Genomic DNA, 27,656 nt, shown 5'->3' with positions numbered 1-27,656 from the left:
AAATTGGTCCCAGTCGGGGGGCCATCCGCCAAGGTGTTCCCATCCGCCTTTTCTATATTTTGTGTTTCTTCAAGGCGAAATGCCGGAATAACGCTTGACCTTTTTATCAAGTTCGAAGCAATCAATCATTTCTTGTCCGAATATATCAAATCGACCGAGACTTGAATAACCAAAAAACAAAAGAAAGGGGAATCGATCATAAGACAATTCTTGACGTGTGACGAAATGGTGTGTATTGCAATATAGATATATAGTGACACGAAAGAGAAGATTTTTTGGGGGGAGGAGGGGGGGGGACTCTTTTTTGTTTTTTTTGTTGATTTTATTTCATTATTTTCTGGTGGTGGGTATAAATGGTGCGCCACAGATGTTTGTCGCTACCATCATTTTCTGCGGTATTATAACGTCTCTGGCTCCCTTCTTCATTTGACATTTAAAAAAAGACAAATTTATGGTGTGGTTCCCGGGGAGGATCGTTTAACACACAATCAACAAAGACACACACACTGCGATGTCGCCCATCAAAGAGAGAAAGAGAGAACTATATATAACCAAACAGAAAGAAGATGGGCAGTCAAAAGAAAAAGAGCCAAACATGCCACACACACAAAAACCGAAAAAATGGGGGAGTATAAACACACACACACACACAAACACACGCGAGGAAATTTTTTAAAAAAAAAAAGAGAATTTAATTACAATCCTGGGCGATGACGACGACTTGATTATTTTTCCTCTTCGAACCCAATCACACGGCGAACTGTCAATTTTGGTTTCACTTGACGCCATTCCGTTTCTCCTCCCAACTCTTTATTTTAAATAAATGCTCTTTTCAATTTTTGAATCGTTTCGTTATTTGCGCAGAATAAATAAAAATCTCTCTCTCTCTCTCTCTCTTTCATGTTTTATGCAATCGCACCTGCAAAGCACATCGACTCTGACGTCACACCCCGTTTAACGTTTTTAGTTTTGTTTGTTGTAGCCTAGATAATTTGTTTTGCTTTTTTTCTTTTGTTTTGTTGGTTTTTATACACACAAGTACACGCACAAACACACACACACACACGAGTCACATACAAAATTAGTTAATGTCAATGTCTCTCTCTCTCTCCCTTCATTCTACCGAATTTTTCGCGGTGGCGGGGGCTAAATTTTTGTTTCCAAATTCTAACAAGCACGCGCACACAGAAACCAAAAGAAAAAACTGAAAAAAAAAAACTTTCCCGTGAAAATGTCAAAGCCAATCAAAGAAAAATGGGGACCCCAATTTTATAAAGTGTGTGTGTGAGAAGGAGAGAGAGAGAGATAGATGATGATCCTTAAACTACCAGCGAGTTCAGAATGTCCTTAGGGGGGAGGGTTGGGTGATTAATTCATTTCACGACTATATTTTTTTAAAAACCACCCGGACACGAGAGAATTTAGAAGCTTCCCTCCCCCGCCGAAAAAAAAAGGGAAATTTAGAAAGAAGGAACACCGGAACCGGAAGAAGGCTGAAAAAAAAAAAATTCTACATTCACTCACGTAATTTCTATCTTGATTTAAGGTTTGGTTTAAAAAAAAAAGGAAAGAAACAATTAAAAATCAAGCCCAAGCAAACGCGTTTTTTTGTTGCAAGGAAGAAGAAACGATCTAAATCAAAAGATTAACACACTCACACATACACACGCAACTAATAATATCTCCCCACCCCCCTTATCAAAATTTGAATTTTTTCCAGTCCTTCAACAGGATCAATACAAAAAAAAAAGTCCAACGTGAAGTAACAGACCCTATAGAAATTGGCGGAAGCAAAAGGAAAAAATAGGGGAGGGAGGGGGAAATTCTAAACCAAACACCAACCGCAACTTTTTAAAAAACAAATTCTTCTTTTCTTTTGCCACGAGAAAAAAAAATGGCGGAGATAGAAATATTTAGACGCACACAGGATACGTAACCACACAATCAATCAAAATCAATCAAACCTTTCCTTATTTGTTTCTCTTTTTCTCTCTCTCGATTGAATTCACTTTCAGTCAGTCAAAGAAAAGTTTTCGCTTTCTCTTTCAGTCCACATCAGACTCTCTCGCTAATTCGGGCGGCCAACCGACACGTACAAACTCGCTCTCGCACATTCAGATTTCATGATCACATTTTGGCGCGTAAATCAGAGCCTTTTGAAATGTCCCTCCGTCATATTCGCACTGTTTTTGTTTTCTTCTTCTTTTGGTTTCATTTTGAAATGGTCGTCTTCTTCCTGAATTGGGAAAGTAAATAATAAATAATTTGATTCGGTAGAAATTAAAAGTTGATTAATTTAACTTACTGCCTCTTGATTAATCGTATTTCATGTTGTAGGGAGGTCCTTTGGGACCCGGACCTTCTTGCTGTTGCCTCTGGCCCCAAGGAGCCTGTTGTTGTTGTTGCTGTTGTTGCTGCGACTGTGGGGTGCCGGTCTGTTGGGGCTGTTGCTGTTGTTGCTGGACGCCACTGGGTGTAGCTACAGTCACTGGACCGGGACTTTCACCCCATCCGAGCAGTCCCGAAGCTCCTCCGCCGGGACCGTTGTTAGGAGCCGGTAAGGGCATGCCGACCGAGACCATGGCTTGATGTTGCTGGTGTTGTTGATGCTGTTGAGTTGTCGGATAACTACCCGGTCCCCCGGATCCATCCTGCGGTTGTTGTTGCTGTTGTTGTTGAGGGGGAGGAGCCTGTGGTCCCTGCAAGCTGTTGAACAAGCCGCTCCAATTGGCGGCCGTGTTCAGAGCGGCCGAGTTCATGGCGGCCGAGCTGAGAGCGGCGACTAAAGCCGATCCGCCCGGAAGAGCTCCCAAATTAAGGGTCCCCATTCCCAGCTGGGCGGCGCCCGGCGGGGCCGGACTACCTGCCGTGGCTCCAGTCAGTCCCAGAGACGAGCCGAGAGCGGCCAAATTGGGCAGTTCGGTATGCGGTCGATTGTTGTGTTGATGAGGCGGCGGCTGGCCGCTCCAAGCTCCTCCGACGGATGACGGCTGATAGGGAGACGGTCCACCTCCACCTGGAAGGGGGAAAAAAAAACGACATCGGTGAATTGGTAAAAGTGTCCGTCATTTTTTAAAATGATAATAAATTAATAGAACAAGAGAATGTAAACTACTCGAATGCCACCAGTCCGAGTTAGTACCGGGTGCAGCACCTTGGTGAAACGGATTAGGTCCTTGGTGGTGGTACGGGTTGACCGTCGCAGCGGCCGACGCCCCACCCGGACCTACAGCTGCACCCCATGGACCCCCTTTAGACGTCATTCCGTCTCCTCCTATGCCTGTGAAGCAAAAAAAAACAAACGAGAAAAAAAACGAACAAATTTACACTAAAGTTCTAAATCGAATAATTTCAAATTATTTTGGCTTGAAGGAGAAAATAATAATAAAAAATAGAAAGATAGAAGGCGATTTACAATGCCCAAAAAACAATTTTATTTTTCGACTTCACGAAGAAAAAGGGGAAGAAATAATAAATTCTACGAAAAAAAAATCAAATAATAGTGGGGGAAGAAGAAACAACTTTCTGGATAATCTCTATCGATGTCAGACTTTTATCAGAACGAAAACTCAAATCTTATCTCTTTCACACACACAATCACACACCCACTCACTCGCCGATCCCACACCACACCCACACTCGAAAGAAGAAAAAAAGATGATGGGGAAATTATTATTTAAAAGAAAAAGTAGGAAGAATGAACCCCCCTTTTTGTTTCATTTGTTTGCCCCCCTTGTTCTTTTATTGATTTATTTATTTATTTTTTTTTTTACGATGAATATCCCTGACCTGGGCCACGGAGCACTCCGGTGTAGGGAATAGCTGGCGGTCCTCTGGACGGACCCGGCGGTCCCATTCCGTGACTGTGTGGCGGAGTGTGATGCTGTTGGTGCTGGTGGCCGTACTGCTGCTGCTGTTGCTGCTGCTGCTGGGCGTGGTGATGGTGATGATGGTGGTGCTGTTGCTGCTGCTGCTGAGCGTGATGGTGATGCTGTTGCTGATGGTGGTGCTGCTGATGATGATGCTGCTGTTGCTGATGGTGAGCATGGTGTTGATGGTGGGCAGGAGGCTGCTGATAGGTCGTGTAGCGCGAAGAAATGTCCGTCTTGGGTGCGGCGTTGCTTACGTGCACCGACGTACCTGCTCGGGAGCGAAGTCGAGAAAGACATTCAAGCACGGTCGTCTCGGACTCGAGTCGACATCCAAAGCACATCTACTACCTTTGATGATATGATCCTCTCCGCAGAGCGACTGGGCCACTTCGGGATCCAGGAAGGTGACAAACGAAAACGCCCGGAATGGCTTGGGAATAAACACGTCCGTCACTTCGCCATATTTGCAGAAATAGTCGCGCAGGTCGTCCGCCGTGATGTCCTCCGTGCACCGGCCGACGAATACTTTGCACGGGACCTGCGGGGTGCCACCCTGTTTTCATGATTAAATGAAGGGACAAAGTCAGTCAGATTTCGTCCGGAATTGAATTAAAGACGAGAATGAGATCTCACCGCTTTCGAGTTGGGAATTTTCACGTCACACCATCGGCCGTCGATAAGGTGCCGCTGAGAAAGGACGCGGACTTGAGAATCGTAATTGGCGAATCGTATGAAGCCGAAACCTTTGCTCTGGCCAGTTTTTGCATCCTTCTTGACCTGTCAACATGTAAACATTGGGTAAGAGAGTGAACTCTTTTTTTGTTTTCAGGAGTGATGAAAACTGCCTTGAATCGTACCTGTGCCATCAAAAGTTCACCAAAGTTTTCAAAATATACCCTCAAGTCCTGCTCGGATGTTTTCCATGGCAATCCAAGCACAATGAGGTCAGAGCACTTGAGCCTCATTTCCATCCGTTTGGTTTTGGCTGTGGAGTTTTCTGGATGGTCATCTGACTTGCGTTTGTTTTCTGTTTTGAAATGCACACAAGAAACCGTCTTAGTCTAGTTGAAAAACCAAACAAAGTTTGACATGCATCATTACCTTTGGGGAAAACACATATGTAGACGTGGTTCCCCCAGCCATCCTCTGGCGGCTGGAACCTTCCTTCTAGAAGTCTGACACCTCTCATTGAGCGAGATTCTGGGGCTCTGTACTTGAGGCCCGAAACACCTGGAAATTGGGCAGCCAAGGTGCTGAGCAATAGCGCACTGTCATCCTCAGTGGGTAATTCTATGGGCTCCTCAGTCTCATCCTCAGCAACTTGAATGTAGCTGCAGCTCATTTTCGGGCGACTAAATAAACTGACGAGATACTCACGACTTTTACAACAACCAATCGTACGGGCATATGATCATCGCAAACGGGGAATGAATGCTATCGTTTCCATCGACGCCGACTCTAGCTGTACACAACTGGGACCAGGAAGGAGGAGGGGAGAGAAGAAGCCGATTTTTTTTTACACTCGGAAAGAAACACACACACAACACTCTCAATTCCACACTTTGCACACTCTCTAATTACAAAACCTGACTCTAGAGTTCATCACATTCAACCATTTACAGCCAGATTCTCTCTCAGGCATCAAACTTTTGCACGGCCAACCCAACACATCCATCCATTCCATACGAAAGTTAAGGTAAAGCAGTCGACGCCATTCTGGATTTTTTTCCCTTCCCCAACCCCCTAGGACCCGGAACAAAAACGTCACAGCCAAAACTCATTGTCACTATGTTATTATTTTGACATTTGAAGACATTGTCGCTGCTGGAAGGCTGAGCTTAGCATAAATATTCCGATTATTTCAAACTCACTGCCAATTCCTATAGGATCATCCCATTTTTAATATCAAAATAGAAGAAACGATTGTAAATAAAGTCGAGGGTCATTCTCATTTGCTGATGCAGCGCAATAGATTTTAGAAAATGACATTTTACATTCTTGATGCGTTTTCAATTTCACTGCAAAATTCGGAATATCATCTAATCAAAGAACTTTTTTTTTATTATTTTATCTAACGGTAAAATAAAACAGAAGAGCTTGAAAAATAAACAAATAAATAACCGGTCCGAATCCTATGAGAGGATGTTGCAATGTCGCTTTTGGCTGGTTTTGCATTGTCTCGGTGTTTGTATGGTTGTATGCTAAATAAAAGCTCATATCGTAGGCTCGTAGCTCATCACTTATAGCCGCCGTAAAAACTCACTACGAGAACTTGTCCGAGATATACAAGTTATAAAGGTTGCATTGTGTTGATTGACATACTAATTTCTCAGTCGTTTCTTACAAATTTGCAATATGGGTGTCCCCAAGTTTTACCGGTGGATCAGCGAACGCTATCCTTGCCTCAGTGAAACAGTAAAAGAATATCAGGTATGCTTAAGATTTAAATTAGCAATATAAATGTGTTGTATTTCATAAATTTCTGAATGATTAGATACCTGAATTTGACAATTTATACCTGGACATGAATGGAATTATTCACAACTGCTCTCACCCCAACGACGAAGATGTGCACTTCAGAATCTCTGAAGAAAAAATTGTTTCTGACATATTTCACTATTTGGAGGTAAGTTACGGACAGTAGTTCTGTGTGACAACCTGTTAAAACTTTATTTTCATGCAGGTCCTGTTTCGCCTCATTAGACCCCAAAAGGTCTTCTTCATGGCAATTGATGGAGTTGCCCCTCGTGCCAAAATGAACCAGCAGCGTGGTAGAAGGTTCCGCTCAGCTAAGGAAGCTGAGGATAAAGAAAAAGAAGCTCTGAGAAAGGTATATAAATTGATCAATCATCTATGAACAATGTTTTAACAAATTGATCTAATTTAGGGTGAGGTTTTGCCAGAAGAGAAAAGATTTGACTCCAATTGCATCACTCCTGGAACTGAATTCATGGACAATCTGCAAAAACAGTTGCAATTTTTTGTCACCAATAAAGTATCTACTGATCCTCTGTGGCAAAATACGCAAGTAATTTTGTCTGGACATCAGGTAATTTAGTCAACCATTTGCACAACATGAAATTTTGCTCAACTCACTTTTCACAGGTTCCAGGAGAAGGTGAGCACAAGATTATGGAGTTTATTCGATTTCAAAGAAGTCAACCAGACTACAACGCCGAGACTCGTCACTGTCTTTATGGGTTAGATGCTGATCTCATGATGTTGGGTTTGTGCTCTCACGAACCATATTTCTCCTTGCTCCGAGAAGAAGTGCGAAGGTCTACCTTTTTTTTTAGCACGAGTCGAGAACTAATTTTTTGTTGTTGCACCGAAATAGGTTAGATTTGGTGGAAAGAAAAACGAAAAGAGGATTACGACTCCTGAGGAGACTACATTTCATTTACTGCATTTGTCACTATTCCGTGAATATTTGGATCTTGAATTTGCCTCTGTGAAGCCTAAATTGAAATTTCCCTACGACTTGGAGCATATTATTGATGACTGGGTAAGCAATAGTTTAAACCCATTAAAAAAATTCACGCATAATTTAAGTGAAATTTTCCTTGTAGGTCTTGATGGGATTTTTGGTTGGAAACGATTTCATTCCTAATCTACCACATTTCCATATCAACAAAGGGGCATTACCGCTACTCTACTCGGCTTACATGGAAGTTCTACCCACTCTGGATGGGTACATTAACGAGAACGGTCAGCTGAACTTGCCACGCTTCGAAAAGTTTATGGAACGTCTAGCGCTCATAGACTACGAAAATTTTAATGACACCTTCGCTGATGTCAAATGGCTGGAGAGTCGACACGGTCGCAAGAAACTTGTCGAGGTAGCCGCATCTTGGATTAATTTTAGCATCTTCGATTGCATTCCTTTTTTCTATTTTTAGTACGAGTTTGAAAAAAAACCGCCTACTGCACGACCCTCTGATACTGCCAGCTTTTTGCTTGCCAAGGCTGCTGAAGTTGACGATCTCTTGAGAGAAGATAGCGCCGATTCTGATGAGATTGTTGTTGACAAGCTTGTCGACGCCTCAGCTTGTATCACGGAAAGCGGAGAAGAAACGGAACCTGATATCGACGAGGAAACCAATGATGAGGAAGGAGAAAGTTACGTTTCCGACGATGACGAGTACACGTCGGCCGACGAAGACAAGCAATTCCAGCTGGAATTCAAAGCTCACAAGAGGAATTATTACATGGAAAAAATGGAATACAGCGAAGTCGACAGGTAAATTTTATTTCTTTAAATGTCGAATAACAATGTTGACATTAAATTGACAACTAATTTTTTTTTCAGTGATGTTCTTCGGGATCAAGCCGAGGGTTACGTTCTTGCCATTCAATGGATCCTTCACTATTATTATAATGGTGTGTGCTCATGGTCTTGGTACTACCCACATCATTATGCTCCCTACGTTTCTGATGTCCGTAATTTCGCCAACCTCAAGTTGAAATATGATCTCGGCCAGCCTTTCCTGCCCTACGAGCAGCTGTTGGGAGTACTACCTGCAGCCAGCAAAGCCCTGTTACCGGTTGCTCATCACAGTTTGATGTCCTCCATCGACAGTCCGATTATCGATTATTACCCTTCTAATTTTAATGTAAATATTTTGGCGCAAATGGGTTGAACAGTAATTTTGCATTAATCATTTATTTTTTTATTGCAGACGGACAAGAATGGGAAACAACAAGAGTGGGAGGCTGTAGTGCTGATTCCTTTTATCGACGAGAAGCGACTTATATCTGCCATGAAAGATTGCGAGTCGCGATTATCAGACCAAGAGAAAAATCGCAATCGGCATGGGCCCATGCAAGTCTATGTGTTTTGTGAAGAGGACCTTGGTAAGTTTAAATTATCGTTCTCAGTAGGGATAATAACTAACTGGTAAAATTATATTTGCAGGAGAGTGTGTTGCACCTGCTTACTTCCCTACTATCCCTCACAATCACTGCCGATGCAAGGAGATAACCAGAGACGCATTCGTCATCTCATCCGATCAACTTGTGAAGGGTCTTCACCCTAACTATAATCCCGATCGATACATTCCCGGGTTCCCCTCGATGAGAAATCTACCGTATACGGTAACATTGATTGACAATTTTTTTAAATACTTAAGTACATGTTTATAAAAGTGTATGTCCATTTAGGCAAGTTTGAAGAAGTCTTCCATCTGTGTGTTCAACATGAACACCCTCAATGAGTCGCAGGTTTTGTCGCTGGTCCAAGAAACGGTGCCTGATATCAACGACATCGGGAATCGCTATTGCGGCCAGACTGTCTTCGTCAGTTGGCCTCACTTGCAGGAAGCTCGGGTTGTGGCTGTTGCCAATACAGAGTGCAAATACAGCTTCGAAATTGAATCGTTTGGTGAAGGTGGTAGCGTCACCTACAAATTGGATGGAGAAATTCGCAAAATGCCAATGTTGCCGCGAGACGTGGACGACTGGCGCTTGCAAGAAAAGGAAATTCGAACACGGTGAGTCTGTCTGGTGTCATTTGCTGGTGTGCAAATTTGCTTAATGCCCCTTTCGCAATGATAGATATGCCAATCGATGGGGTGTTGACATCGGTACTACGCCTATTTTAGTTTACGCCGCACCAATTACCGGACGAAAGTATGTCTACACACAAAACGGGCGTGTTACTTTGGAGAAGCAATGGAGCCCTATCCCAGTCCCGTACGTCTTCCAGGCCACTGTCAAAGAACTGCAAGTCAAGGAGACGGTTTGTCACCAGTTTTCGACTCTCGCTGAAGTCTTCTCACAGAACTCGGCCTGTTTCATGTTAGGCCATCCTGGCTACGGTCTACAGGGCAAAGTTTTATCAGCTGACAAGAACCTCAAAGGAAAAATCCGCATTGAATTTGACAACATTCACGAACCAGAAGTCGAAGAAGTTAAGAAACGATCCTCCCAGGCCCATTACATGCCTGGCTATGCTGGAGCCAAGCGGCTCGGTATCAGCACGCATTTAATTTCACGAATCACTGGGACCATCTATCTTCTTTTAAGTCCGACCGAAGAGGAGAAAAACTCGGACAGGCCTCGCAGACCAAAGAAAGTCAACGTCGGTCTCTCCTTAAAGTTCAACAAGTCAAAGGAAGAGATCCCTGGTTGGTCCAAGAAGGTTGACAGTGGCTGGCTTTACTCGGCGAATACAATTAAAGTCCTGGACCGCTACATCAACGAGTTCCCCGACTTCTTTGATTTCTTGTCGCAGCACTCGGGTTCGGATGATTTTACCGATCAGCAAGTGTTTGGTGAAGACGGGGTTGAACGAGCCTGCAAGCTTCACGAGTTTGTCCAGACACTTCCGTGTATAAATGCTGAACGAAGGGTAATTGGTTCACTGACTACTGTTTATTTCGTTTTGTCACAAAATATTTACTTTAATTTTTCATTTCAGGCTTGGGGATCGGAAGGAATAGATGCCAACACCTTGTCGTACCTGGCGAAACTGGGCGCTCCCAAATTGATGAAACTGAGACCTTTAGTCATGCAAGTGCGTCCACATCTGCTTTTCAAACCGGATTTGATGTCCGGATCCTCTCCGCCAGACCCTAGTGCCAACTATCAGCTCCTAGACCGAGTTGTGAACGTTCGTCAAGGCTACTCGGTTCCTATGGGTCTTCGAGGAACCGTCGTCGGCATAAAAAATGCGTCCAAAGTGATGGATGTGGTCTACGAAATCCTGTTCGACGAAGAATTCGCTGGCGCTTTACCAATCAAAGGAATGCCCGAAGTACCCAACAGAATCTACCACCTTCCTGTTTGGGCGATGATCAACTTAACTCATGGCATAAGGCAGCACTCTGAGCGAGAAAAACAAGGGAAGCCTACGGCAGTGGTCCGGCCGTCCGGCAGCGCTCTGAATAAGCCAACCGAGCCGGCTAGCAGGAATCCGCCGAAGCAGAATCATAGCTCATATAAAGCATCGCTAGAACACCAGCCAGCGCAAGCCAAGCAAGTGACCCAGCCCAAATTGCTGACGAGAAAGAAAGCAGAAAATGCTCCTGTTGCAGCCGCTCCTGAAAATAAGCCTATTTCTTCAGTCAATCGCATTCCGGCCAAATTGGCTCCCAGTCCTTCGAGTCTTCCTTCTCCTTTCATGGATATTTGGAACTCTTTGGTTCAACAGCATGAGCAGCAGCAGCAGCAACAACAACAAGGAGCAACCAGTTTAATCACAACTACGCATGTTACCGCTCAAGAACCACCTAAAAACAAACAACCACCGCCCCAGGTCAAAACTTCAAGAGAACCTCCAGTTCCAGTGGCTCCGAAACTACCATCTCTTCAGGAAGCTGCTCGCAATCTTCCAAAAATTACCAAACTTCCCAAGGGAGCATCTGCAGTGCCTCCGGGACCATTGCCACGTGCGGCACCTCCGCCACCTGAAGTTCTCATGCAGGCCATCCCACCTCCACCACTTCCTGCTGGAGTCTCTATTCCCTTGGGGCCTTCGCTGTCTGTGCAACAACTATTTGACATGGCAAGCCAAGCTGCGATTGCTAATCCAATCATACCTAGACAACCACCTCCTGCTGTATTTAGTTTCTGCCTTCAGTTGATGGATGTCATGCAACAGAAAGGTATTTGGTACCACCCTATCCTAAGATGTGTGATTTTACTAGTACTAATTAATCGTCGACTTGTAAATAGGATGTGGGCTTCCCGTTTACAACTACTTGTTACTACAAGATGGTAGTGTGATGGCAGAGGTCTCCGTCCTCCCGCTGGGAGTCGTTGGGAGATGTGCTGCAAAATCAAAGAACGAGGTGAGATTTACTTGACAATTCATCAATCGATTAGGTTGACTACAATTTTTTTTTAAATCAGGCCGCAGAACAAGCAGCTGCCATGGCATTGCACAACCCCATGATTATGCAGCCCATGGTTGCTCCTCCCCCTACAATTCCTCATCCTGGCAATATGATGTTTGTCCCTCAGTCTCCCAATATGCAATTTCAACCGATACGAGGTCCCGTATCCAACAGTTTTGTGCCAATGCAAGTTACTCGCCAGTCCGTTCACCACCAACCTAGGACTCAGCAAGTTGCTCACCCACTTCCTTCTACACCTTCCAACTTGGCACCGAAAAAAGAAAAGAACGAAGTGCAAAAGGCTCCTGTAGAGAAAGTCGTTCCTGTCAAAGCGGATGAACAGTCTGTTCCGGCTGTGTCATCTGAAATTACAAGTCAACCTCAAATTCAAGAAAGACCTCTTTCTACGTCAAAACCACCCGGATCGCGATTGGCTATTCGATTCAATGGACCGTAAAAATAAGATTGGTGATTCTTAAAAGACCGTCACACTTTAAGATTTGTTTGAAACATTTTAAAAATTTGAACGCGCACGGATCTTATTCTAGTACAAGAAATTGTTTTGGTTATTTGTGGTTTTTCTTTCACTTTGATTCAATATAATGGAAATAATACAATGGCGACAAATTTTATTTCATTTTGAGAAACACTATGTTGGAGTGGAAGCAGGATTACCGAGCTGAAGATTTTGAACTTCGTCTCGAAATTTTTGAATAGTTTCCTTTGCTAGTTGAAGGCGGTCTTTTAATTCTGAGAGTTCATTTTTCACCTTTGCTTTTGCTTTGACGATGCTGTCCAGTGTGGAAACCTTCTTCTCTTCGACTAACATAAGAAAACATAACTGACTTTTTAAAAATTTCTAAGAAATACATTTAAATTGTGCCTTACAATCTGCGTCGTGCTTGACTGGAGAAGTAGAAAGCTGGGGAATACTTGTCAATAACTGGTGCATCATTACAGTTGGTTCTTGAAATACAATTTCTTCGTAAAATTCAGATACAACCGGTTTTTTGCCCACCACAATTTCAGGTGAATTTTGGAAGAGCTTGAGTATGTGGTAGAAAGTTACCTGAAAGTAAAATTTAAGAGACATTATAACTACCATTTCTTTTCATGAAGAACTAATAAATGGACTCACAGGTCTTTCATTGGGATCTTGAAAGTAGATTTTGATGACTATTTCAAACTCACCCCAACCAGTTTCTGTAACTTCATATGGAGGTTTGGTAAGTACTCTATTTTGGTTAGCATAACTGTCATGTAGCTTGAAATTGATTTTTTTCACATAAGTTGACATGTCTTCATTTTCAAATGGACGAACATAAACAGTCCTAACAACAACATATTCAATCAATTAATAAATTACAAAAGTAAACAATATTATTACCACTGGTGTGTATGGCCATCTTCTTCTCTCTTCTTGCCAAAGTATTTTGCAACATTACCATACACTACTGGTTTCAATATGACACCCTTAAAAAAAGAAAGAAAGAAAATGCATCAAGTAAAATAAAGCTGTACATTTTTCACACAGCATAACAAAAGCAAGTTGCATCTAGTAAACATTTTCAGGTCACTATGCATTAACGTTAAAAGAAATTGCATGTTAAAAAAAATAAATAAGAAAAAAAAACTGTACAATAAAAATAACTAGTAAACCCTACCATTTTTCTACTAGCAAACTTTAACTTTCTTAGCTAATGTTACACAGTATGTAACAACATTTGTAAACATTTCTACTACCGGTAGGCCTACCACAATAAGACAATACACATTCTTTTTCTTTAATCAGTTAAGACTAAAAATTAAAGATATGCTTACTTTGGTCCTTCCACCAGAATCAGGTCCATACTCGAAAGTAGACATTTATGTTAGTTTTTCCTTAAAAAGAACAAAGAATTTATGCAAAATGTTTATTTGACTGTGTGATTCGAAGAGATTCTGACATTTGTTTAATAAACAAACTAATGCAATGTTGCCAGTTCAACTGAATAAAAACTACCTAGTAGAAAAGTCAGGAAAAGTCCAATTCTCACTCTCATTAAATCTAAACGTTTCTGAATATTATATAAAAAATTAATTGCAAAATTCTGTCCAACACAATTCATACCCGTTGTATTTAGAGGCCTTTACCACATAAAGCGTTGGGTTAATGGTGAATCCGCCCAATAAAATGGACGAGTGATGAACAGATAAATAGTAGCTGCGTTAATGGCGATATACATTGAGAATTCAAAAAACAAAGCCATCCAAGAACGAGGCCGAATATGCAATCTTACAAACAAAAAAGGGATGAAGAAATAGCGGATCTCTAGCAGTCGTTGAGGCACCAGAGCGACAAAACAACAGACAATAAATGCCAAAGCAAATATGAAACTCTTACTCGTAGACATCGTACGGTAGGTCGCGAATGCACCAAAGAGATACAATGGAATGATGACATAGCGTCCCCAAGGTTGATACTCGAACACTCTTTTCCAGATGTAGAACGTATAGTGACGATTATCAGCCAAAAGATAGGGATGCACAAGGGTGTTGTATCGAACAATTAGACCGACCAGTCCTACGGCGACTAAAATCACATACCAATTTTTAAGGCAAGCTTTGGAGAATGGTAGCACGAGAGAAATCCAGTGAGGTGCGGCGAATAAGGTGACTAGAGCAAACAGATAGAACAACTGGGGAACGTGAATCGTGGCTTGATGAGCATCACGATCACCAACCACCAGTCCGTTATTAATCACAACAAAAGTGGCAAAGATGAGCCCCACTAGGATGTATGGAAAAAGTTCCAAAATGAGTTGGCCAACAAGCTGGATTTTTTTTGGGGCCGGAGCCAAATTAAAAAACTTTTTCAAAACGACCTGGAATATAAATTCATTTGTAAATTTGGTTTATTAAAATTCTAATCATATTCTGATTTACTTGAACTTGATGCCAGCTTGAAAGAATATGGAATTTACGATCTTTGGCTGTCAACAGTAGCTTTTGTAAATTGAAATCGAAGCATCCAACAGCTACTAGGATTACCCAGACGATAGACGTTTGTCTTACCACCACGGCTGCAATTCCTATACGACAAATGTGAAAATAATTAACAAAGACAATTCAATTTGCGAATTGGAAATTTGTACCAGCAACAGCCGCTAATGCATTCTTTCCGTACATATGAAGACCGTACATGAGAAAAACTAGGAACGACGCAGCTACATCAGTGTAGTACAAAAACGAAAAAAAGTAAAGAGGTGGGAAGAGGGCTACATTTAGTGCTGATGCAATGCCTTTCCATGTACTGTGTTTCTGGATTTTTGAAAGAAAACATTATTTTACTAGAAAATAATGCAACACACTTTAGCTTACCCCAGAATCCTGATGGATTTTTTTGATTAACCAAACATATAGCACAAAATTGCTCAAACTGAGAACAACATTGGTAAGTCGTAGGTGATGTGGTTCGCACAAATTTTTACTAAGCCAGCTAGATAATGGTGTAATGACACCAACAGAGATCAGATACAGCCCGGGAAGAGTAGTAATCCTATTATCCCACTGCGTAAAGAATGAATTTGTTTTTCAAATATTTTGTTGGTAAATTATAAGAATAGATTAAAAATACCTACATATGAAAAGTTTCCTCTGCAATATTCTTGAGCTTGTGGGACATGATAGATCTCGTCGAGATAAGGGACAGGTTGAATCTTGTTAATTTGACTGGATACCATCAACAGCGCAGCGAAATACACAGCCGATACACAGACCAGCACAGAAAGAGCTAAACTATTTATCTTTTCATTCATTTTTCTAAATCTATTTAAAAGAAAGACGGCGTTTTAAATGTGTGGCAATATTGACAATTCAGTTCAACAGAAGTTGAAGTCAAACAGACAAGCATCAAACAGTAAAAACTAAAAATCAAAACAACATAGTTTTAGCAGAAGACATTTTTGAAATGTAGCGTTGCCGTGTCTTTGTTATTATCATTCGTGTATCTTCAAAATCAAAATCAAAAAAATTCTAAAATAATAATTTACTAACTATAAACCTATGAAACCTTTGGAATATAATATATTATACATTATAATATATCCTTTGTTCTTAGAAAATATTTACCGATCATTTCCTTAGACGTGACGTCTATAATACATTAACTTACCTCAAGGGGGTAGGAGGGGTAAGAAATTCGCACTTGTAACGACTTTTGTTTGGAATTGAACATGTATTATAAAATGTTACAATTTTACGAGTAAATTATAAGCAAGTTTCACCGATTCCCTGTATACCCAGTAACATAAATACCGTAACCCACATTCGGATGATGCCTTCAAACTTGATTTGCCCGAACAAAAATATTAAGAAAACGCTCTATTTTCTTAAGGTGCAGGTGCAGGTTGGCCATCTGGACCAGGATTTCCGTCTGGACCAGGATTTCCATCGGGACCAGCTGCTCCGTCGGGACCAGGATTTCCATCGGGACCAGCTGCTCCGTCGGGACCAGGATTTCCGTCAGGACCTGCAGCTCCATCGGGACCAGGATTTCCATCAGGACCGGGGTTACCATCGGCACCAGGATTTCCATCAGGACCGGGAGGACCTGGTGGGCCGGGAGGGCCAGCCGGGATTGGGGCAGCACCTGGGGGACCTATGGTTAAATACAATCAAATGAATGTCAATTTTTGCCAAATCATATACAAGCAGCCAAGGAAGAAGTTAATTTGATTTACCAGGTGGTCCTCTCAACTGGTTCACTAAAGAACCAACCAAAGCATTCAAGGCAGTCGCCTTTAGTCCGAAGAAACGAGGATCTGCTCCAGAGCGATACTGAAACTTTGATTCATCCGCATACGGAAATCCCTGGTCGAAAAGTTGTGCTGGGCCAGCTGGTTGCGGCGTCATGTAGTATGCGGGACGGTAGTCGACGAATGGGTTGGCTGAATAATAAGGCCGTGCTGCTGGGATGCGTAAAGCCGAAATACGTAATTCAAATGCATCAAATATTTTGTGTAGCAATAAAATGTTTTGCGATCTCTTAACAACTAGATGCATCTGAAGACATTGCTTAAATACTACAAGAAATATGCAATAACATTTTTACCTTGATGCTGGGGAAGTCTTCGCAGATACGGTACCCTAGCAGGTGATGCCAACTCCGTATTACCGGTGAGTAGCGCCAATAGATTGGCATAAGCTGTGGGGTCCACCAGGCTGTTGGTGCTGACCGAGCCGGTAGACCAAAAGGCGACCAAACAACTGCAGAAGAGCAAAGAAGTGAACATTTTGCTTGCTGGCTGAGTTCTGGTTTGTCTGTCGACGATGTACCTCCTTTTATACTTGTTCTTATCGTTCAACTGTTGGTGAATGCAGTTTTGAAGCGGCTTGTCTACCATACCGGGTACATACATAGCGCTCACATCACTCGCTGCTGACAGTTTCGTTTGTTTGAGGAATAATAAGCATATACCAAACTCGTTTTTTTATTATCAACACTGCTGAATTCATTATAACTAGAAAAGCCATTCTTTGCATACGCTGTCATTGAACTCTTTCAAGGTCAATCTCTTCTACCTGCTTATAACAGTTTGATCAAAAGAAATCCACCTAGGATTTAGCTATATAGTGTGGTTGACGGTGACCGATCCATTCCATTTTAGTGATTTTACATGCAATTTCTACATTTGTGGATGCTCAGCGTCTGGATTCACGGACATCCATTGACACATCATCGAATGAATATATGTCTTTTAAAATCTTGTATTTGGTGTTGAATAGCCTGCTGGAAGGAGTGTGCATATCAGGATTGGTATAACATTTTAAAGGTTTAGCTGTGAATATCTTTCCAGGATTAACGGTGGCCAACGACCTAATTAAGACATCCAAAGCATTCTCCATATCACTATGATCGCTATTTAATGCAGTTATCACAACTAACTTAGAAATTTGTTGAAACTAGCGATGCGGAATTCTACATCGTCTATCGCCATTATGTTAAACCATTACGAATTGATATTGTCGCCGGATGGGATTACCAGTTTTATAATCATCTCAAGAATTAAATTTGATGTTTTAAATTTGATTTTCCAACGTAAAGTCTTATTGCACTTCAATGTATATTATATGATGTTCTTTTCAAATGATTTTTCACAGATGTTTCGAGGTTCAAGGATGAACATACATCATGTGCGTGATCAAAGTTGATGCGCACAATCAGAAATCTTCCCGGACTAAAATTATAGTCAAATTCTTTCATCGTTATTTGTTAAATGCAATGAGTCAGAAAGTAAGTTATTTCAGTAAGTTATTTTTTGCCAAGGAATTGGGCAAAATTATAAGTTATCAAGTGCTAATACAATTTATTATTTTCGCCAAAAACAAATTAATAAAACAGTTGAAGAACACGCAAATCGACTATAATAGTTATTTCTCAATAAGTCTTTATTTTTCTTGACAAGAAAGTAATACGGAACGAAGAGAGATAATATTTTTTAACTGATGCTGTTTATTCAATTGAAATACTGAAAACACAAACTTCTAAGTAAGTTTCACCATTCCCTTCAAACCCTGTAATAATATAAATACCGTCAACCAAATTCGGTTGCTTTTCATCACTCTTAAAAGTGGAGTTCTTTAGTCAAAACAAAAATATCGAGGAAATTTCTTAAGGTGCAGGTGCAGGTTGGCCATCTGGACCAGGTTGGCCATCTGGACCAGGATTTCCATCGGGACCAGCTGCTCCGTCGGGACCAGGATTTCCATCGGGACCAGCTGCTCCGTCGGGACCAGGATTTCCGTCAGGACCTGCAGCTCCATCGGGACCGGGGTTACCATCAGGACCAGGGTTACCATCTGCGCCAGCATTACCGGGAGGACCTGGAGGGCCAGGAGGGCCAGTTGGGATCGATGCTCCAGCTGGGGGACCTGGAGGACCTAGATGGTAAAGAAAATCAAATGGTTAAAAGTTATTTACCACCCAACTCGAAAAAGTTAAAGAAGAAGAAGCAATTTGATTTACCAGGTGGTCCTCTCAAAGAACTTAACAAAGAATTCAGTCCAAAGAAACGAGGATGGACTGCTCCTGAGCGATACTGAAGCTCTGATTCATCTGCGTACTGAACTATTCCCTGATCGTACATGTTCGGGCCCATTGGTTGCTGCGTGGGATACATTGGATAGTACGACTGATAGTCAACGACTGGATTACCATAAAAAGACGGGGCTGCTGCTTTTGTAAAAATCGAATTTTAAAAAAGAATTTCTTATTGTTTCAAATCTATAGTGACATTTTTGATTTGACAAATGATTTACCTTGCTGTGGAAGCCTTCGCTGATACGGGCTATCATCAGGTGATGCCAATTCCGTGTTTCCGGTAAGTAATAGCGCCAATAGATTGGCATAAGCCGTTGGGTCCACCTTGCTGTTGGCGGTGCTGACCGAGCCGGTGGACAAAAAGGCGACCAAACAACTGCAGAAGAGCAAAGAAGTGAACATTTTCCTTGCTGGTTGAGTTCTGGTTTGTCTGTCGACGATGTACCACCTTTTATACTTGTTCTTTTCGTCCGTTGGTGAATGCAGTTTTGAAGCGGCTTGTATACACACGGTGCTAAAGCACGTATACCAAACTCGTTTTTTTATTGGCCCTGTTGAATTACGTATAGGAAGCCGTTGAGCTCTTCCAAGGTCAACCCGGTCTGTCTACTTCCAACACTGCTAAGAAAAAGGAAACTATATGCTTATGAGATTTGTTGACGGTGACCGATTCATTCCATTTCCCATGCAATCTTCACATTTATGAATTTACTCTTCTGGCTGGATTCACGGATATCCATTCATTATTGGCATCATCAATGAATATAGTTTGTCTGGTGATCCTATATTGTGTTGAATAGGCTAAACGGAGCGCCATCATCAGCATATTATAAAAGACAAAGCTTTTAGGAGTTATTAACAAAATGAACGGTGAATGGCCCATCAAGTATAAGATACCCCCAGTACATTTAATATTATTACTGTCCATGGATCACAATCCGCACTCTATCGTAATTATACTGAGCCATATACAATTTATTGGAATTAATCGGAATTAATGAATTTTTTAAGAATGATGTGCTCAGTATATTCCGTTTGCTCCTTGAGATAATAAGTCACTTGAAATAAAGTCAAATTCTTTTTCTCGGCTTGAAAGTCCATTGGTTTCATGTTGTAATCGAAAATTTTTAATTATTTTATGTAGGCTTTCATACTTCATCTGTCGCATGGAGTTATGCCTGTTATGGTGACCATGCATATCAGTTTGTATCATTAATTGGTTCCCAATTATTTTCCAATTGATCCCAAGCTCACTTTCTTTGCGATTCGCGAATGAATAAAACGTTTGCGTTCTGCAACAAAAGTAAGTTTCACCATTTATTCCCTTCAAATTCTGTATTATAAAATATACCGTGAACCACTCTTTCGATGCTTACTCTTAGCGGCATTCTTGTTTTATTTTGTATATGGGATTAGGATTAAAAATTCGCGCAAAGACTGTTGTATAGAATCAACATGTATATTTTGAAAACAGAATCCACCATCAATGCAACAAGTAAATTCCAAGCCAGTTTCACCGATTCCCTTTGCACCCAACAACATAAATTACGTAACCCGCTATCGGATGCATTCAACATTCAAAATCCTTTTTTGGCGCCAATAACATATTTAAATAAAACGGTCGTTTCTTAAGGTCCAGCAGGAGGTCCAGGTAGACCTGCTGGACCTGGTGGGCCTGGAGGGCCTATAGCAAAGACAATCAAACGATAATTAATTTCTTCCAAATTAAAGCAGGTCAAGAAAGAAGCAATTTGATTTACCTGGAGGTCCTCTCAAAGTGGTTGCCAAAGAAGTAACCAAAGCATTGAGTGCAGTCGCCTTTAGTCCCATCAAACGAGCATCTGGTCCAGACCGATAGTGCTGAACAAACTCTGATTCATCCGCGTATTGAGCCATTCCCCGGTCGTACATGTTCGGGCCCATTGGTTGCGAGTGAAACATTGGATAGTATGGCTGATAGTCGACGACTGGGTTACCATAATAAGATGGGGCTGCTGCTGCTTTAATAAACCGAAAAAATAATGAAAAAGATTGCATATTCTTTCGAGTCTTTGGCGAACATTTTTTTATTTTACAAATGATTTACCTTGCTGTGGAAGCCTTCGCTGATACGGTCTCTGAGCAGGTGATGCCAATTCCGTGTTTCCGGTAAGTAATAGCGCCAATAGATTTGCATAAGTCGTGGAGTCTACCTTGCTGTTGGTGGTGCTGACCGAGCCGGTGGACAAAAAGGCGACCAAACAACTGCAGAAGAGCAAAGAAGTGATCATTTTGCTTGCCGGTTGAGTTCTAGTTTGTCTATCGATAATGTGCCTTCTTTTATACATGTTCTTTGCTTCGTGAATGCAGTTTTGAAGTGCTGGTTTTCCTACAGAGACTCGTCGGGTCGCTCATTTCAGTCTTTTTTTCTTTCATTTTTGAGGAGGCGTAGGTGTACTTGGCAGAACAGGGCTCGTTTTTTTTATTGGCAATGAAAAAAAAAATTGCAAACCTGTTTATTATTCTCTGACTGAAGGTGACGGATCTTCCGATATTTTACATTAAAGCAGTGAATTTACGATAGCTATGTTTGGTAGGACAAGACCACCCACGATGAATAAAAATGTCTTATGTAATTAAATATTTTTTAAACACGAATTCGATAAATATAACTTGTTATTTAAAAAAATTTAGAGTCAATATTCTACTTAATTTTAACAAACTGGCAAATGCGAAACTGAGCCATCCCAGATTGCATAGTTGCAGACTAAAATTTAGCCAACGACGTACATGTCTACATGAGTTCATTTTTAATTTTTGAGAGAATACTAGAAATCATAGAGACAATCTAAAAATAAATAATTTGTGCAGTGTGCACTTCACAACGGACGTTCTACTATTTTCGCAGGTATATTTGTCTTAATTTTGTAAACCAAAGGACCAAAGTGTGAATTATTTTGCAATGCAAAAAAGCTGGCAGGCAAACACAGACATAGGTTTTTTCCTTGTCAGAGGCCAGGTGGAGGTCACCGTGGACGAATTAGAAGGAAACTTGGAAGAAAATGTTGAAGTTTTCATTTCAGGCATCCTAGAGTTTTCTTGTCCAACATCAATCATGTGTGCAAGTCACTGGTGGTGGTTCTCGTTGGTTAGGGAACTTAAACACGAAGAACTACAGACAGGTTTTTTCAATGCATTGAAGAGTGAAGACTAGGAGTTTTTTACTTATAGTTGAAAAACAAGATAAAACTGTATAACAAACCAAATATTATCTAGTTTAATATCTTGTTTAAGGCAAAAAACTCAATTTTAATTTCATTGTATTATGTTTTTCTAAAAGCCAAATGATTCAATTTAGTTTTACTTCTTTATTTTTTACACAATTTCCAACGCTTCTGCTGAAACTCCGTTATTCTCGTCAAAAATAAAGATAGGAAAACTTTAATTGCACGTAAATCGACACAATCACAATCAATTCTACTCGTTAGATTCTGCGTTAAAGCCGGGATGTGTGATAACTATTTGGGGTAAATGAACACCCGCGATGGCCACACGAATGAAATTGTTTTTTTTAAATCTTGTCATGGATAGATTAGAAAGAGTTCAAAGACCTTACGTACTCGGATCTCCTAACCAACGAATCTCAAATTCTCAACTGTTTGGTGTTGCTTTCGTATTTCGGAAAACATATTTTTGTTTTTTGTTATGGCTTTCTTCGTCGTGTAGCAATCGCTGCGTAAAGGCAAAACATGTGCACAGGGAACATTCAATCGCATCTAGGAAATTTCATTCACACGCGCGGAGGTTGATCCCCCTCGAGTGATCAATCACGTTCACTTTACACAGCATGATGCACAGTTGCATTTGCATCGACCGTGAACAGCAAACAAAATTGTCATACCTCGTCTGTGCATGGTTCATCGCCTTGGAAAATGACCTTGTCTGGCGCATCTTTCGCGAGCTGATGGTTGAAGCCATTCGCGTTCACCGATTTGTCTACTGTCTGGGTTCTTCTTTGGCTTTCGAGATCCTGATCGCTTTTACAGTGCAAAGTGAAATGCGGAAGATTGTTCAAAAGTCAAATGTCGTTAATTTTGCCAGTCTCACTCTTATTCCCTCATTTTCATTTATTAGGTGTTGAAAGCTGAAAATGGTAAATTTTTTAATCTGCTCGGAAATAAAGCGAATCCGGAATTGGCTTTACCCCATCACGATGGATCGATCTTTCCTGTCCACCGTCGTAATATTCGAAAAATGTAAAATAAGTAACTTTAAATTCCATGTTGGAAAAATAGTAGAATTAAAACTATGTTGTTAATTATCTTCCTCATCTTTTAATTATTCCCATCAACTGTTATAGTTTTTATTTGTTCATTGCCAGGAAAATTCGGAATGGATACCATACAATTTTTCTCCTCTGCAGTTTGCTCCAACTTTCGAATCAGACAAACTTCCTACACGGTTAACTCCCAATCTACAACAACGGGGAACTCCCTGTCAACTTCCAACAGCGTCCGGAATATAGGGAGGACTTATAATTTTTAAAAGGTGAACTTAATTTTAAAAATGGCTGGAGGAAAGAAATAGGAATTTCACATGCACAAGTCATATTCGTCTTTTGACTATTCAAGCGCTTTTTCTGTGAACTATTTCAAAATCCAACCGGTAGCGTAGCAGACAGCGTACAGAAGCTCTATCTCGGTAGAATTTAAAAAGTAATTTCACAGAAGAGTGACACAACTACACAAAATGTTTTGCCGAAAAACCCTGGAGTGATCGATTGTACGTTAGACCAAAAAAAAATCCCATCCACTAGCCTCGTCATCGTTCTTGTTGAGCAACTGCTTGTTTGTGTACGTATGAAGGTCGCGGCGTAAACAGTTGAATTCGTTTCTTTTTTAAAGGCCGACGTCCTCACTCCTCCAAGTTTTGGGATGGAGAAGATCGATTGGCTAATCTATTTGGCGATCCGCCGTAAATGGCAACGACCGCCGGACAACGACCCAAAAGTATACGCCAGGGTTTTTGTTTTCTCCTCGGTTTTTGTTTTCTCCTCTAAGTCGTTGGATGAACTTGAAAAGTGCTGGACGCAGAGATGAATAAATTGTTATGTTGAGTAGACACGACGGTACAGACGATTCTGAATGGTGACCGATTATATTAACTATATAAAGGAATAGGGGAAAGTCAACATTCCACATCCGGACGAACGTGAAAAAGAAATAAGATTCCGTGTTTTACTGGAAAGTCAATCGAAAAATGTCAATGACAAATAGCAACGAACATTATTTACAAAGCTAATCCCAGTAATAAAGCTATTTATTGCGCACAAACAAATATCTAACAACAAATGAGACGGAAATGTAATTAAACAATTAAGAAAATGCATATACGCCCAAACAAATTGTGTTTAAGTTACCACCCCCCTTTTTTCAGGTTTATGCATCAACGCAATTAATTCAGTGTTGACGCCTATATCTTGTATTTTTTAACTTGTAATATTCAACGCAGGGTTGGCAGTTGGCTATAGGAGCAGCGCATCATCCATCAAGAAACACAGGTGGCAACAACATCCTGCGAATATCCTTTAATTATTCCTGCGGCGATTCAGTATAAAAAGACTGATGCTCCACAACACGACAGCGCTGGCAACATTGTGAATGAGTGATGATCCCTGTGCGATCAATAATAGTCCGCATGTAAGCTTGTTACGTTGATCGCAGAGAATTTTTTTTAAACTTTTTCGCACCTATTTTCCCATCCATTTTCATTTTCAGACTGCTTCTCACTACTGCGGAACATGGATGGGTTGCAACCGCGCACACTGAACGTCTAATGAAGCCATTTTATTCCGGTTAAAAGCCAGGTATACATGTGTTTAAGTTGAAATACCGGTAGCGTATTTAATCACGCGATAGCAAGCTCACGAATTTTTCAACAGCAACAAAATTATACAAGCGGTTTCAAACTTAATCAAACTTTCAGTGGAATTAGCCGGAAGGCGAAATCCTGGTACTGTAAACGAAAATGATTTGAATAATAATTTTTCGAAATTTCTACAGACTCTTGGTATACGTTACAGGTTATACCAAATGCATCAGGAAAAAATGTAGAGAGAAAACAATTAAAAATTCCATCTCATCGGTCATCGGGGGCCTACGTCACACTGCTGGCCAGACACAGACCAGCGGAGGACTTCACTCAATCTTGGCCAAGAAAAGCAGTTAGCAACGGAATTCAACATGTTGGAGCGTGAACTTCACGATTTTTGCCGACCTTCACCTTTCGTTTTTTTTTCCTTGCCCAAAAGCCAAAAACACGGAACGCAAAAAAATGACGACATTTGTAAATTTCCAGACTATTTTACACAAAAATAGTTTTATTGTTGCACGTATCGATCTTATCCGAGCGATGCAGCGATACAGCCCGACAAAAGAAAAAAAAAGTACATGTCAAAAGTTCTGATTGATATGGTCCAATATATTTCATACAGGTATGTTGTTCCTAGTGTGTTCAGTTTTATAGTTATATTGTCGATGAGTCACTGTTAAATTTCATCTTTCTAGCACAACATCTTGGTGCAAATTCTTTACACGATCTCCCAGCAAGGGATCTATTTCTGTATTTTTTTGTGAATTTTTGAAATGTCCCTTTAGATATTCTCAGGGTCCAAAATATTTATTCATAAAAAAAAAAAAAAAAAAAAAAAAACAATGCAAAAAAAAAAAAAATTATAAAATGGGATTCTGATGAGAACAATATATTTTTTTAAATCAGTGGACGGTGGCGCCATCAATTTCCGGGATCAATTCAACTTAATCAGTTCGTCTTGCTTCGAAGTTTTGACAAATGAGGTAAAGCATGTAGCATGATATTTTTAGCTTCCTTGGGCAAACCATTTTGTAGATGATGTCACTGAGATCACTAGTTACTTTCACAAAGTTTATTTTTTATCAGTTTTGATAAGTTTGTTTTTCTGTTTGTTTTCTGGATCGAAGGAATTACGATGCCAGTCAGTGTGGCAAAACTTAAAAGGTATATGAATTCATTTAGTACATGTCACTCAATAGTTGCTCACTCATTTTTCTTGTTTTCCAGGATCACCACCAGTCAGACATCCCTCAACAGTTTTCAGAATTTCTTCAGCTGCTCAACTGCTTCTGTGTTACCGTAGAAGTGTCGGTGATGAAGTCAACTCATGTGACACAAATCTCTTTCGAGCAGATAATGAGGATCCACTACATTTCGGTGAGTCCACAAAATTTTTTTGTTTATAGACACGAGTCACGTAAACACATGCCCAAGGCTTCAAGCTCTGCTAGCTGCTAGCCCACATGTTTATATCAGCATAGTATTTCGATCAAGGTTACGCAAGGTATCTCTCGAATTCGTCCGGGTCTCTCGTTTTTCAACGGTATAGTGATTGCTCCGTAAAATTTTAAAACTTTAATTCTTCAGAATGCAATTTCGATTGCAATGGGATCTTCTCATCTTCATACACATTGTAAGTCAATAGCGTAATTAAAAAGTTAAAGCAGTAACATGGGAAGCATCGGATTTTAAACGGTGGACTATTCCAAAGCCTGTGGCTGCTTTTTCATGAAGTGAAGTAAAACACTATTCGCAATTCTTTTCCCTTTTTTCCCCCGTTTCAATGGGAACATTTCAAGTCACATGTGGAGACGATTGGCCCAGTAAATATTTCGTAGCTTTCTACTGGTGCTTAGCAAAACCACAGTTAGAATGCAGTATGAATCGTCGAAACCCTTTACTGTTGATGACAAAAATATCTTCACCGAGTTGATTTTGAATTATGTAAGGGGTTGTCATAGCCCTGAGAACTTCTGATTCGTTTAACCCTGCATCGAAACAATTTTTACACTTTCCGTTCCTACTTGTAACCTTGATTTCAGTGCGATTTGCCACTGATTCTTTAAAGATTTTTCCTTTTGATGTTGACGATGTCCGTTGACGTACGAACGATGACACCGTAAAATTGATTTTCTGTTGAGCAATTTTTTTTTAAAGACCAACCAATTTTAAAGCGAGGCTTTTTTTCGAGGAAAAATCATTTGTTGCCATGAAATACTCAGCAAAAGGTCTCCACCATTCTCTTTTTTTTTTCGCGCTAGTTTTTCATGCAACTAAATTGAACACAATTGCAGACAATTGTTAGTCCTTTTTTTGTTTTCTCGTCTTGTTCGATATCAGACTAAAATATAATGGTTTCTTCCCTTCCAACGAAAGGTCGACATCTTTCTTTGCTGAAAAGATTGTTGTAATTGTTGGATTTCTTATAGAAGCTTCTGAATTTGTCGTGTTCGACGATTACGATTCGGCGATTAATTGAATATTCTTTTCATAATACTCATTCAAATTGCACTTTGATTTGACCTTGTTCACTAAAGTCTTCCAGTTGGTAAGACAATTAGGAAATCTCCAATTGAAGTAAGCCATTGAGAGGTTGTCACAATAAATTTGTGTTTTTTTTATGATTTTTTTAAAGTGAGCCACAGTTTCATGATATTACCTCTAGTAGAATCCGTCTAGTGTGATGCCAATCCTGTAGCTCGTCTCCAAAGTTTTTACAGCAAAACGAGCAAACAGATGGTCATAAAAATTGATAGCGACAAATTTTTCCTCATTAAAAATTTTACTTTTTTACTTGAAATACTTACATTTAGAAAAAAAAAAAGGTTGAGGTTTATTATGACAGGACAGTGATATGTTCTATTTTCCTCGATCGCATCATGCGATAAAGTGCTGGGCATACCGACAATTCCGTGTGGTATGGTAATCTTTTATGATTTCGTAGTAATTCTAAACCCAAAATTTTCGTTGTTTCGGACTTGCTTTCTAGGGTATTGTAATTGTTTCCTCAGTTTCTTA

The 27,656-nt window shown here is 40.5% G+C and overlaps 6 protein-coding genes and 1 long non-coding RNA gene across 13 annotated transcripts; 2 read left to right on the top strand and 5 right to left on the bottom strand.

Moving 5' to 3' along the window:
* Positions 1–210: 210 nt before the first annotated feature.
* LOC124336946 (mushroom body large-type Kenyon cell-specific protein 1-like) lies at positions 211–5,824 on the bottom strand. Of its 4 annotated transcripts, none has more exons than XM_046790899.1 (8): positions 4,974–5,824; positions 4,730–4,899; positions 4,506–4,649; positions 4,221–4,425; positions 3,790–4,143; positions 3,143–3,280; positions 2,306–3,016; positions 211–2,236 (listed from the first exon to the last, which is right to left on the bottom strand). In XM_046790899.1, exons 1-7 carry the CDS (start codon positions 5,212–5,214, stop codon positions 2,316–2,318), a joined length of 1,953 nt encoding a protein of 650 aa, XP_046646855.1. In that variant the 5' UTR covers positions 5,215–5,824; the 3' UTR covers positions 211–2,236; positions 2,306–2,315. The 4 variants fall into 4 exon arrangements, with proteins under 4 accessions (XP_046646855.1, XP_046646856.1, XP_046646853.1 ...); XM_046790900.1 differs by having other exon boundaries at positions 3,155–3,280; positions 4,974–5,823; XM_046790897.1 differs by having other exon boundaries at positions 3,116–3,280; positions 4,974–5,822.
* Positions 5,825–6,046: 222 nt separating this feature from the next.
* LOC124336864 (5'-3' exoribonuclease 1-like) lies at positions 6,047–12,339 on the top strand. The gene is made up of 16 exons (XM_046790742.1): positions 6,047–6,302; positions 6,367–6,498; positions 6,556–6,702; positions 6,760–6,921; positions 6,978–7,142; positions 7,210–7,377; positions 7,442–7,711; positions 7,772–8,112; positions 8,182–8,485; positions 8,552–8,726; positions 8,788–8,966; positions 9,033–9,361; positions 9,426–10,221; positions 10,291–11,476; positions 11,547–11,662; positions 11,724–12,339. Exons 1-16 carry the CDS (start codon positions 6,228–6,230, stop codon positions 12,162–12,164), a joined length of 4,986 nt encoding a protein of 1,661 aa, XP_046646698.1. The 5' UTR covers positions 6,047–6,227; the 3' UTR covers positions 12,165–12,339.
* On the bottom strand, positions 12,320–13,680 carry LOC124337154 (YEATS domain-containing protein 4-like). Its single transcript, XM_046791235.1, has 5 exons — positions 13,529–13,680; positions 13,095–13,180; positions 12,846–13,038; positions 12,596–12,776; positions 12,320–12,529 (listed from the first exon to the last, which is right to left on the bottom strand). The coding sequence occupies exons 1-5, from the start codon at positions 13,571–13,573 to the stop codon at positions 12,357–12,359; spliced, it is 678 nt and encodes a 225-aa protein (XP_046647191.1). The 5' UTR covers positions 13,574–13,680; the 3' UTR covers positions 12,320–12,356.
* Positions 13,681–13,805: 125 nt separating this feature from the next.
* Positions 13,806–15,664, bottom strand: LOC124337030 (putative Dol-P-Glc:Glc(2)Man(9)GlcNAc(2)-PP-Dol alpha-1,2-glucosyltransferase). The gene is made up of 5 exons (XM_046791042.1): positions 15,328–15,664; positions 15,068–15,256; positions 14,842–15,007; positions 14,633–14,778; positions 13,806–14,571 (listed from the first exon to the last, which is right to left on the bottom strand). The coding sequence occupies exons 1-5, from the start codon at positions 15,502–15,504 to the stop codon at positions 13,837–13,839; spliced, it is 1,413 nt and encodes a 470-aa protein (XP_046646998.1). The 5' UTR covers positions 15,505–15,664; the 3' UTR covers positions 13,806–13,836.
* A 239-nt stretch (positions 15,665–15,903) lies between these two features.
* Positions 15,904–17,106, bottom strand: LOC124337137 (collagen alpha-1(I) chain-like). Its single transcript, XM_046791201.1, has 3 exons — positions 16,800–17,106; positions 16,429–16,656; positions 15,904–16,346 (listed from the first exon to the last, which is right to left on the bottom strand). Exons 1-3 carry the CDS (start codon positions 17,104–17,106, stop codon positions 16,078–16,080), a joined length of 804 nt encoding a protein of 267 aa, XP_046647157.1. The 3' UTR covers positions 15,904–16,077.
* A 1,074-nt stretch (positions 17,107–18,180) lies between these two features.
* On the bottom strand, positions 18,181–21,083 carry LOC124337147 (collagen alpha-1(I) chain-like). 4 transcript variants are annotated; one of them, XM_046791215.1, is made up of 3 exons: positions 20,875–21,083; positions 18,714–18,923; positions 18,181–18,628 (listed from the first exon to the last, which is right to left on the bottom strand). In XM_046791215.1, the coding sequence occupies exons 1-3, from the start codon at positions 21,056–21,058 to the stop codon at positions 18,360–18,362; spliced, it is 663 nt and encodes a 220-aa protein (XP_046647171.1). In that variant the 5' UTR covers positions 21,059–21,083; the 3' UTR covers positions 18,181–18,359. The 4 variants fall into 4 exon arrangements, with proteins under 4 accessions (XP_046647171.1, XP_046647172.1, XP_046647173.1 ...); XM_046791216.1 differs by having other exon boundaries at positions 18,714–18,920; XM_046791217.1 differs by lacking the exon at positions 20,875–21,083 and adding an exon at positions 19,007–19,224.
* A 431-nt stretch (positions 21,084–21,514) lies between these two features.
* LOC124337400 lies at positions 21,515–27,402 on the top strand. The gene is made up of 10 exons (XR_006917323.1): positions 21,515–21,675; positions 22,902–23,023; positions 23,149–23,315; positions 24,279–24,466; positions 24,545–24,633; positions 24,709–24,779; positions 24,850–25,260; positions 25,545–25,621; positions 25,766–25,802; positions 25,866–27,402. It is a non-coding gene; the product is annotated as an uncharacterized LOC124337400 (long non-coding RNA).
* The last annotated feature ends 254 nt before the right edge of the window (positions 27,403–27,656 follow it).

Source organism: Daphnia pulicaria, chromosome 4 (assembly GCF_021234035.1).
Source record: "Daphnia pulicaria isolate SC F1-1A chromosome 4, SC_F0-13Bv2, whole genome shotgun sequence".
NCBI lineage: Eukaryota > Metazoa > Arthropoda > Branchiopoda > Diplostraca > Daphniidae > Daphnia > Daphnia pulicaria.
This window is presented reverse-complemented; position numbering and strand designations above follow the sequence as displayed.